Source organism: Electrophorus electricus, chromosome 13 (genome assembly GCF_013358815.1).
Source record: "Electrophorus electricus isolate fEleEle1 chromosome 13, fEleEle1.pri, whole genome shotgun sequence".
Lineage (NCBI taxonomy): Eukaryota > Metazoa > Chordata > Actinopteri > Gymnotiformes > Gymnotidae > Electrophorus > Electrophorus electricus.
In genome coordinates, this window is record NC_049547.1 from 1,956,421 (window position 1) to 1,967,808 (window position 11,388).

At 43.0% G+C, this 11,388-nt stretch overlaps 2 protein-coding genes across 2 annotated transcripts; one reads left to right on the forward strand and one right to left on the reverse strand.

Moving 5' to 3' along the window:
* Positions 1-282: 282 nt before the first annotated feature.
* rtkn2a (rhotekin 2a) lies at positions 283-5,224 on the forward strand. Its single transcript, XM_027019599.2, has 12 exons — positions 283-414; positions 1,360-1,562; positions 1,661-1,713; positions 1,813-1,866; positions 2,234-2,351; positions 2,450-2,650; positions 2,734-2,828; positions 3,092-3,198; positions 3,288-3,419; positions 3,618-3,780; positions 3,864-3,971; positions 4,074-5,224. The coding sequence occupies exons 1-12, from the start codon at positions 283-285 to the stop codon at positions 4,667-4,669; spliced, it is 1,962 nt and encodes a 653-aa protein (XP_026875400.2). The 3' UTR covers positions 4,670-5,224.
* A 119-nt stretch (positions 5,225-5,343) lies between these two features.
* On the reverse strand, positions 5,344-11,385 carry cfap99 (cilia and flagella associated protein 99). Its single transcript, XM_027019598.2, has 17 exons — positions 11,381-11,385; positions 11,068-11,227; positions 10,836-10,969; positions 10,586-10,730; positions 10,410-10,504; positions 9,929-10,041; positions 9,658-9,835; positions 9,308-9,388; positions 9,107-9,175; positions 8,878-8,964; positions 8,662-8,750; positions 8,210-8,414; positions 7,504-7,645; positions 7,244-7,395; positions 6,954-7,159; positions 6,305-6,497; positions 5,344-6,189 (listed from the first exon to the last, which is right to left on the reverse strand). The coding sequence occupies exons 2-17, from the start codon at positions 11,210-11,212 to the stop codon at positions 6,094-6,096; spliced, it is 2,130 nt and encodes a 709-aa protein (XP_026875399.2). The 5' UTR covers positions 11,213-11,227; positions 11,381-11,385; the 3' UTR covers positions 5,344-6,093.
* Between the last annotated feature and the right edge of the window lie 3 nt (positions 11,386-11,388).

Genomic DNA, 11,388 nt, shown 5'->3' on the forward strand with positions numbered 1-11,388 from the left:
AAAAAAAATTATACCTCGTTAATAGAAGCGTTTTTATGTAGTGATATTAACTTAAATTATATAACTCATTTTCAAAATGTTGTGAATCAAACGTATATAAACTGTAAAGGCGATACAATTCATTCAGCGGCTTTAATAACGTGCGTCGAATTTAAAAATGGTACAATCCGAGGGTTGTTTTAGCAACGGGGAGAGTTGAAGGCGAACCATTGGCTAAATCACAGCGCGCGAAGCCGTCGGTTGGTGGCTCTGGAGGGGCTTGGTGTGCGCGTGGGAACCAATATGGATCTGCCGCGCGATGTTCGAACGTTCAATCGAAACGTTAGCGCGAGCTCCACTGTCTCGTGTTCGTCACTCGCCATGGAGATAAAGAGAAAGAAAACAAGAGGAAGCGCATCGTTGTTACAGAATGAGGTACGTTTGTGCGCTTAGATTTGAGAGCTATCTGTTATCTCACTAGCCAAGCCAGCTTTTCATTGTCTTATTATATTATACTAATAGCTAACGCTAACTAATACTATAAACTAGTCGTATAAAGAACAATACAGGACACGCTTGGTTAGGTTAGCTAACGTAAGATAGCTTAATTGCAGCTTAAGGTTTTCAGCGTGAAGAACCAATGTCATTAAAGTGTCTTTTGCGTAATCTTAATAAACGATATAAATATTAGTTTGTGTTAAAGATTACTATCTAATATGTTTCATCTCAGCGTCGGGGACTAGTTAGCTAACCTAGCTACATGATGACCACCTAACAGTTCATGCGCTGACTTATTCTTTCAGGCGAGGACAAGATGAATGACACTCAGCACGTAATAGAGGATATGAATTTGTTGTGTATACGACAAATTTCTAAGAAATTACACGTAGTCAAATTCTAGGCTGCATGTCTGAATGAGCGTATGGTTGAGACACATTGCCAAACAGCTCATCAGACTGGTTTGATTAAATCGTTTTGCTACTTGGTCTGGAAGGTTTCTGTGTTTTGTTCATGTCGTTTTGTGTCCTTATTCATCATACCATCTTCCCACTCCACTCATGTACATCAAAAGCTCATTGTCCTGAGTGTCTCAGCGTCCTTTCAGCATTGTTGAAGCCTGCCTCGTGGTCAGTGTTTGTTTATGAAATGGACAGTGAGAAAAATCAGTGAAGATTGTGTCTCGTTTACTTGCACAGTTCCTTGCATCTAGCAGCGATTCAGAAGACCCATGTCCTGACATTTCATAACATCCCTGCAAGTTAGGTTATGATGGTCCTTCTCTAGTCCATTACCTCACTTCCTTTGTGTGCACCTGTTCACCACCACAAGCATGATTTGCGAGAACCTGCTGAAACATTCCGGATGCTGGCTTTTCCGTAGGATTGTGATGTACAAGAGAAGATGGACTTTGAGTTGAGAATGAGAGCTGGTGCCTACAAGCTTCTGATGGCCAGCACCAACAGAGTGCAGGTTCTCGACGCAGCCAAGATCCTGTTCACCTGCAGTGCCAGAATCAAAGCCTACCTGACCGAAGCCCAGCAGCAGAGGGAGCGGCTGGACGCAGCTGCAAGCCTTGGCAGGAGGTCAGTCAGGCGTGCTACAGCAGACCGTGGCTGTGTGAGCATGTTTTTCGGCTGTGTGGTGGAAGACTAAACAGTGTGCACACCTGTGTGCTATACAGGTCCTTGGAGTTTCAGAATCGAGTGCCTTGTAAGGGGAAGGTAGCCATATCTGGTAAGTAGTCTGGTAGTCTTTTGAACATTTGATGTTTGTCTTTGCTCAGTTGTCATATATTAATTCTGTCCCTGGTCTTTTTTTTATATACACGCACAGGTCTGCGAATCCCACTTTTTTGGAAGGATTCTGAACATTTCAGCAGGAAAGGCAGTGGGTGTTTTACATGCCATTTTCTTTTATCCCATACCTTGGCCAGTGTTATTGTAAATGCATACAATGCTTTTTAATCAAATTTAGCAATGTTTTTGCAATGCAGTAATGATATTATACTTAATAGAGCGTATTGTGTTTTTTTTTTACATTTTTGATGCTCTGTATGGTTTTCTTATGCTTCCATATTTTGCTGACTCTTCCTTTAGTAACATATAGTGAGAGTTTTCAGCTTGTTAGGCAGGGATTAATGTACAGAAATAACAGCTAAAATTGAGTTTGGATTTGTTTGAGGAGTGTTCGGGATAGGAAGTGTTGTGTTCTAATGCATGTTCATCACCTACTGAGACATGAATTGTTTCTACAGGCTCTCAACGGGTGGCGATCTTCTGTTTAATGAAAATTGGATCTGAGATATTTGACACAGAGATGGTGATCGTAGATCGCTCGGTGACGGATGTGTGTTTTGAGAGCATAACTATTTTGTAAGTTTCCAGGCCCTATGTTTTTGAAGACATCAGAATTGCAGTGATCTGATGTGCAGTAGGGACCTTTCTGTGTCTGATTATCTGTGATGTCATAGCTCTGAGGCTAAACCAGACTTTGAGCTGTCACTGGAGCTGTACAGTTGTGCAGTAGAAGAGGATGCCTCTGTGGTCAACACACCAAAGAAACTGGCCAGGAAGCTGCGCTCCTCTTTTGGCAAAACATCTGGGAAGAAACTCTGCCCCCTCCTGGACAGTGGAGATCCGGAGTCCTTTTTCCAGTCCAACCCGATACCTCCGTAAGCGTGGTTCTTATTTTTGCATCTACATGTGTCTCTGTGATTAGAAAATATGTTTGGGTTTTTTTTATGTTCTGTTTCAGTGGAGCTCAGTATTCACTTCTGGCATACACAACCCTGCGTCTAGAGCAAGCAGAGGGCTCTTTCCAATCTCACTCACTGATAGTCTTACTGAATGGTAAGTGAAAAGACATAATGATATGACCCTGCATGTTGTGATTCAAGATCTGTGTCACATTCAAGCTTGGGTATCTGATTTTGATATAGCCTTTAAAAGCTGCCTTCAGCCATATTTTCACACCAAAATGTCATGTATTACATTTTGTGTGCTCTGATCACACTGCGGTATACTTTTAAATGTTCATAAACGTTTAAAAGTGGCTCTGGGGGTGGTGTGAGGTGGGCGAGACTGGTGATTAAGTGACCGCTAACTCTTCTCAGGGGAAGGATCATCATGGCTGCCTCTCTATGGGAACCTGTGCTGTCAGCTGGTGGTCCAGCCTGACTGCATGATACAGGACATGATGAGCGGCTACCTCAGCCAGCAGGTACCGAGCCACTTCGTGTGTGTTCACTCTGCATTCAGAGTGTGCTCTTTTGTTGTTTGATGTGATGACGGACACGCGTGTGTGTTCAGCAAAGTATCGAGGGTCATCAGCGCTGCTGCAGGCTGTACTGCGTGTTGAAGGCCGGCCTGCTCTCTTGCTATTTCACTCCCGAGGAAATCGAAGCCAAGCTGGAGCCCAGTGTCATCATCCCCATAAACAAGGTAGGAGCTCAACCAGCAGCAGATGCCATTGTATTGTTTCATCATGAGAAAATTGTTGCCGTTATCCATAACTTCACTGAACCATATCTCATAAATGGAGAGCTTAGAGTTATTAGCTTTAAATTAACTTTCATGGATGTAATTCGCTCTCTGCTGATGCCTTGCTTTGTAATGGAGGGTACATTTTTGTATGTGTAGGATACTCGCATTCGAGTGGTGGAGGGTCATCAGAACAGTAGTGCTAGACTGAGCCTGATCAATCCAGGGATGGGAGACCCTTCAAGCTACATATTCACAGCCGACACACCAGAGCTACTGCAGAACTGGCTCAACGTACTCTGGCAACACCTCTATGATCAGAGTAAGACCTGCACTAAAGTGTATGAGAGGAGGAGATTAACATGCTGTTATTTGTTGAGGTTTATGTATCTGCTTGTATTAAAGGTCAATGGCAGCACACCTGTGACAAGCTGATGGAGATTGAAGTTGTATCACCACAGAAGCCCCCACTTTTCCTCACCAAACAAGCCAACTCCGTTTACAATGACATAAGTAAGTTACTGCCCTGCTGAAAAGGATCTTATGAGGCATACTTAATTGGGCTTAATTAAAGCTGACTCTCTTATTTATTTATTTAACCTCTTCCCTTTTCAGGCATTGGCTCACCAGGGAAATTTGAGAGTCTGACAGACATAATTCACAATAAGATTGAGGAAACAGATGGGTGCTTTCTCATTGGTCGGGAAGAAGAAAAAGAGCCACCTCACTGGGCAGCAATGTTTGAGGGGTCTCGACCAATGGTGGTGCAAAAAACCGTGTTGTCACCAGGTAAAGAGAGTGTCCAGTCCACTTCCAGTCCAGTCTTGAACAGCACCAAGAAGCGAAGAGCCCCTCCCCCTCCCCCTGATAAATCACCATGTCTTCAACTTGTCCCTGTTCCGTCCTGCCAGGAGAAGGAAAACCCGCGGAAAAGCAGGAGCCTGCGGGCAGGGCGTCCTTCACTCGATACGAAGTTCTCTGCCATTATTCAGCAGTTACAGAAGAGCCAAGCTCAGGCTCGCAGAAACCCACCTTTAGCCCAGATCGAGCCCTCTCAAAACTCTTGCGCTGCAAAAAGTAAGGACATGCAACTTGACCTGACTGAACAGCAAAGTAAAATGGTGGCCCAGGTTCCTCAGCACCCCATCCCTGCTCCCAGGAGCAGACTGAGAAAGTCCTTTAGAGACAAGATGAATCCCAAAGCCTGGTGAGATGGTTTCATTCCAGATGTCACATCTTAAGCACTGTCAGCCATGCAGACAGAATACACTTATTCTTGTCCCCGTCGGTTTCAGCACTACAGTTTTAGTAATCAGAGCTGTCTAATTCTGGTAAACTTCCAAATGTTTCGTAAGGAGAGCCCAGTCCTGCAGTAATCTTTAACAACCATGGACTGAATAACACAACTGGTGTGTATCTCATAGCAGCTAATATGATGGTCTTCAGATCTAACAGATTAACATACTGTGAATTATGCATATAAAAATATCCTTCACTTGCAGTTTCAACAAGTAAATAACCACTAGACTATACGCACTTTTGATAAGGAGCTTGGTGGGGTGAGAATGGCCATTGGGTGACTGCAGAACTGTAAATCTCTTTGTTTTTATTGTTCAGAGTATAACGTGCATGAACCTTTTATAGTTTACACTAAATCACCGAAACTACATTATATGTAATGTGGAAATCTGAGATGGTGGATTATATGAGCAATAGGCAGTTATTAGGAAACTCATTGAAAAAGTAACTGGTCAGGAAATTTTATTTTTTAATTTTTTTTTAAAGCTACAAAAATTGCCGTATCAAGAGAATGAGTAGCAAGTGTCGGTGGTTTGTGGGGGGTTGTTGGATTACTTTTCATATAAAATAACATTAATTTAGAGTCGTTTTGAATTAGGTTTACTAATGACTTTTTTTCTGTATGGAGGTATGTTTTCTAAATATGTACAGTATGTATTTAAATGTCATGATAACATTTAAGTACTGTAGATCATAAAAACAGCAGTAGTTTAGCAATTCTCTTAGGAGTGCCCACTGCACTCTTCCAAGCCTTAAGAAAAAAGGGGATCATGACAGTTGCAGGTGTGGAATGTGGCATGTTGAGACGTGAATGTGGTGATCTGTCAACTGGCGTGTCAGCCTGTTCCTTTGACTGTTATTGGGCTGAATACCCAAGTTCCGTTTACTGTGTTCTAACAAACCATGCGCTGAACAGTGAGTGTATGACCTGCAATATGTATTTAGTCATGGAACTGATGACCTTTTAATTTCATGGTGGTAAATGGTGCAATACTTCTTCCTCCTTTTGGCTTTGTAATTGTTGTAATTCCTACCGTGTACATCTATTGGTGACTGATTTTTTTATTTTTTTTTATTTATTTTTTTTCTCCCCCTGTGAGACATTGTAACTTCTGCCCTTTAGTTCAGATTAAACTGGTCTGTCTAACATGAAATACTAAAATTGTTGTTCCTCGTGCATTCTTCCAAATTATACTCCACCGTATGTTGTGGGTAATGTCTTGGTACACAGGTACATAAGTACTAGAATCATGTTTTTCTCAATTTCTTAGCTTTCATTCATCCTGCTAACTGAATATGGTCCACTTCTCACAAACTGGATGTGCTATAGAGGTCGTTATAAGGTGGCTGTCCCCTGGACCGGTCCGTCTCTCCGGATCTGCCTCTCTAGCGTGCGCTCCAGCTGTAGCCAGTGCTGTTCCTCCACTGCCCGCTGCTTGGAGGAAGACGAGGGCTTTAAATACAACGTTTAAAATAAACCTATTAAAACTACTCAGTTGACAGGATTAATGCGGCTGTTGGTGATCTTGGTAAATCGTTCTACACGCCTTCTGTTGGCTGTAGCTCTTGAGCGTCTGCGCGGCCAGGTGTTGGGTCAGCTTTGCTGTAGCTTTCTCAGCCTCTCTCCTCTGCTGCCGCTCCTGCTGCCTCATCTCCAAAGTCCTCTGCAAGGCCACCACTCTTTGGTCCGTGCTGACAGCCTCCTGCAGCTTGGCCCGTGTGGTCTGATCTTCCTCGTGCCTGGTTTATACAGAGACAAGGTCACCTACGCCTCTTAAAATAGCTGTTATAGCAATGTTTGTTTTTAATGTTTACAGCTTAAAACGTCTTCACACGCCTGCTATAATGGTGAAATTAGTCATTTTAGATTCTATATGAATGTTGATTGTGAAGGAAAGACTAATTTTTATTTATTTTATGTGTTAAAAGCCCATCAAGCTCTATTTATCCTTTGGTTGAAACGAGTCGGTGTAAAAAAATTTGTCCTTGTGTAAAAGTGACCTCAAAACAGTGCAAATGTGCCATAAGGAATACAAAAACCTGATTTATATATATCCCTCATATATAATCTTACAAGGAATAGGTGAGACCATCAAAAGACACCAGGGGGATTATTGATGTAGTTTTAAATTGCAACGCACTGTATCAAGCTTTAATTTCTGTTCCCCCCCCCAGGTACAGTAGCTGTGCGGTTACTTTTGTGCGGTGGCACGTGCCACAGCAGTCCTGCGCACAGCGATGGTGTCCAGCTGCTCCAGGAGCAGCTGTTCCCTGTTCCGCTTTCCCTCCAGGATCCTGAGTCTCCGCTTCTCCTGTTCCCGCTGCCCCTCCTCCCTCAGCCGGGCCAAGCGCTCCTGCAGCTCAGCCAAAGACATCTCGCCCAGCAGCTCATGACCTGCAGTCTGAGGCAGGCAGCCAGCAGTTGCCAGGTCAGCCACTGCAGTGCTCCCAGTGTAGTGTTAGTGTCGTTTTGCAACGCTAAGCACCTCTGTGTCGTCCACAAACTTGAGCCTGATGTGAGGCACCGACTCGATGGCTCGAATCTGACGGATGAGGTCAAACTTCCGACTCAGTTCAGCTTGGGCGTCCTCCAGCGCCTGACGCAGGAGATGCTGGGTGTGTTCGGAGACCTCCTTCACTGCAACACCCCCCACCACCACCACCCACACACACAAACACATGTGAATACTCCAGTCCTCATTTAAAGACCAGGATTTGTCACATGGCTTTTAAAGGGAGACTTCACCAATGCATCGCTTGATCTCTTGCAGTTTGACTTTAGCAGCTTTGGAGTTCTTGTGGCTGTCGGCCACCTGCCGAATCAGCTCCTTCACCCCGTCTTCCTCGTGCAATCGTTTCTCTGCATACTGACGCATCAGTTCCGCAGTCTGAGCCAAACACACACGAACGCGTTAGGCTGGCATGGGTGAGATTGCAGACATGAAAAATCCAACTGCTCTCAGATTATCATTACGCATTTAAAAATGTAATTACTTTCTTTTAATTTGAGTGCAAGAGATAGAAAAGTTGATGCTGTTTTCCCCAATGCTGCTATGTATTGCTGAAATGCAACAGTCAGCACCCCATCTAAAAAGAAATTAAATAAAACTCACCATTCATTCATAATTTTGTGCTTACTTGTGCATTGAACAATACTGATTTGACAAATTCAACCAAGATACTATAACAAGTCACAGAACTGAACATGTATTTGCAAAAAACAACCACCAACACCATGAAACAGGCACAAATCAGCACAAATACAGTGCAAGCAATTAACACTAATTAGGTTAGATATTTTGCTTGGTTTTGAGAAGTTGTGATATTCCTGGCCAAAACATTTAAATGTAACATCAGTACTTCAAAAATCCAAACTCCCACAACCGATCTGAGACGGGGAACCAACTTCCCGGAGGTTTAAAACACTGGTATTGCTACTAGATGGGATTGACCTCCTCCTTCTTGAGCTGGGCTTTGTGCTGGTTGAGTTCCAGGACACGCTGGCGGGCCAGCAGAGCCTCCTCGTAGCTTATCCTCCCCTCCAACCTCCTGCGCTCCACTTGGGCCAGCTGCTCCTGCAAGTCCTTCTCCTTCATCTCTCTCTGCCACCGCAGGAACGAGGAGGGCTCGCTCGCGCCTTCAGCCAGCTGCTCAAGCCTGTGAGCACACGTGCGCACGTTAATCATACTGTAAAAACGTGCACTACCCTGAACTGGTCAGTGCTACATTTGCACAAAAGCATCCAAACACAAAGATCATTGTAAAATGGTGGAGCAAGTATCACACTGAACTCTCTCTATTTCTCGTTTAAAATGGGATTAACACTAAGAGCTTTTAGGGCCCAGTTTAGTAGCTGTATTCATTGCTTTGTGCCATTTTAAGACAAGGAGTTTGATAGGAGTACCTATTTAGCTCCTCTTCTATCTGTCGATTATACAACGCTCCCTCCCGCAGAATAGCCGTTGTGTTCAATCTGATGGGCAAGCTGTTTGCCTGCATCATTTTAACACAAATACAGAGATGTATTTAAAATTGTATTATATATACAGTGTATGGCAACCCTAGATTAAATAGTTTTTAGCTGTAAATTGTTCTTTAAACACAACTCTTCTTATTCTACCTTCTGGGTGGCTGGAGTCCCTGAGGTGTGAACTGTGTCAAATCTGAGTTTCGTGTCGAGGTTTTGCTGAATCTGGGACATTGCATTCTGATTGACAGAAAACACAGACCACCTCTTTGTATGAGAAACTAATTACTGAAGTGCGGGTGGTTAGTCGCTGTTGAAATGTCAAGCGGCAGCTTAAATTGACAGCAGCAATCTTCTGGTATGCGGACAGAGAGACTCTTACCTTAGTTTTCTCTGATTTTTGTGGGTTTGCACATCGGTACTGCTGAATATTGGCTTCATACAAAGTTTGCTATGAGTGGAAGAAATATCAAGACTAAAAACATGCACAAAAGGTGCCACAGAGTTAACGATATTTTCACACTGTAGCAAAACAGGGTGAACAATCTCGTTCAATAGCGGCTTCACCTCCGTAATGTCTGACCTGTGCTTTGAGGCGGTTTCTCTGTCTGATCACCTCCAGAGCTTGTTTTTCTTTTGGAGCTCTGTGGGTGCTGGCAGGTACCTGCGTGAAAAGCCGGTGTATGTAAAATTACAACTGAGAGACCCCCAGAGAGATATTAACACACAGGATGGGCGTCGTTTAAATTCAAACTATGAAGTGGCCCATCATAAGGCAAGTCGAGGGGAGCTTGTTTGTATAGCGCTTTCCATACACAGCAGCAATTCAAAGTGCTTCGCATAAGACACAGAAGAATAACAAAGCTCATTACGTCCCAAGATCTACCACTATGTGTCGTATGGCTTAGGAGGCTCTGAAGCTTTGCTACTGACAGGTTTGTGTTTCTCTTGCTGTGGAAGAGCCTCTGGGGCAGGAAGGCCTCGAGGTTTGGACTTGGTCAGAACAAACTCCTGAGGTCTGGTGTACTTCTTGGGGAATTTCTTCAGCTGAGCACCTTTGGTTGCCTTCTTCTCAAGGTGATCTAGCAGACCTTCAATCTCAGTCTGCCACCTAATCAACATTAACAAGAAAACAAAACTTAACTGGTGTCTTATTGTGTATCCTCCCCAGTAAAGGATTTATTTTGTATTTTGTATGCGTTACCTCAGCAAGGGAGCTATCCACATGTTCTCTACATACACAGCATCGTAGATCTGACTCCACTCTCCAAAGATCCAAGTGCTGAGGTTGTTGGCATCAAAGAAGAAACTCAGGAACTGAGTCCAGGTGAAACCAAGAACAACATATTATGGATATATGTATATGTAGAAACTTTATTTGCTTTGTTTAATAGTCTTCTTGACCTTTTAACATTTGAGAGTGTCAGTTAACCTAAAACACTGATGAATAGATAAACACATACTAAAAAGAAATCAAGTTATACGTATGATAATGACTAAATGTTAAGTATTACAGATTACTCAAAGATTAAAATTATCATAGAGAATCATAGTTTAGTCTCGTTTCTGTAAAGAAATCAAGGTCTGGTTCATTTGAACTACATATTCTGCATTGTTACTTGTAACATTTGCAATAGCTGTTTCACTTGTTATTTTTAACAGTAGGCTGCCATGCATTTCCTTACTTTGTGCATTTTTGAGCTGTCCAGAGATTTGAGCAACGCACTGAACTTCTCCAGACCAAGCTCTTCAAGATGGAACATGGCAAGGTAACAGACCACTGAGAAACAAAAGAACATAAGTTATTCTGATATAGGCCTCAACGCTTCATTAAAAGAGTTCAGTTATGATGCACCCTTACCAAGAAACTGGTTCCGATCGGCTTTGAGTAAAGATTTCCCATTATGAACATAAAAGGCATTCACTACAATATCCAGAAGCTTTCGATGCACAATGCATCCATAAACAGTGTCAATGATCAGTGTCTGCTCATCAGACGGGCGGTTCTACGACACAGGAAAATTATAAGCAACTTTTGTAATGCCATAAATTGTTACAGAAAGCTTCATTGCATTTATGATGTTTACGAAATTAACATTTTAAAAGAATACCTCGAGGGTTTTTGCTGAATCCTCTGTAAAACTCTCCACGCACTGTTTGTCTGGCTCATACTTCTCCAGCAGTGCAATGAGCTCTCTAACCAGCTCCTTGTAGTTCATTCTGGGAATGTTCCTACAAACAGCTGCTATGGATTACATTTATCGCACAGTGGAAGTATTAGAACTTGGGGGTTTTGTGCGACAAGAAAACATTTTAATCCCGCAGTGAACAAAAATAACTTACCCTCCAAACTGTACAGCTGCGTCTGAAATATCGCTCCTACATGTCCAACGCATCTTCCATTCTCTTCACTCGGCCCATCAGCCAAGGTATGGTGTTTTGCTGTTGCCACGCAACAATGGGGCGTTTCCCAACACTTTCTTATCATTTTCTTATAATGGTCCTGTGGCAAAACAAATAGATTTTTCTTGGTACTAAAAAAAAGAGTTCGGCATTTATAAAAGTGTTTGTTCACGACTAGGACTCCTGCGTTAAGGGGAAACAATAAGGAGCGACTCTGACACAATATTTTTAAAAGGGAGTAAGAAAGGGGCACCTGGCAAC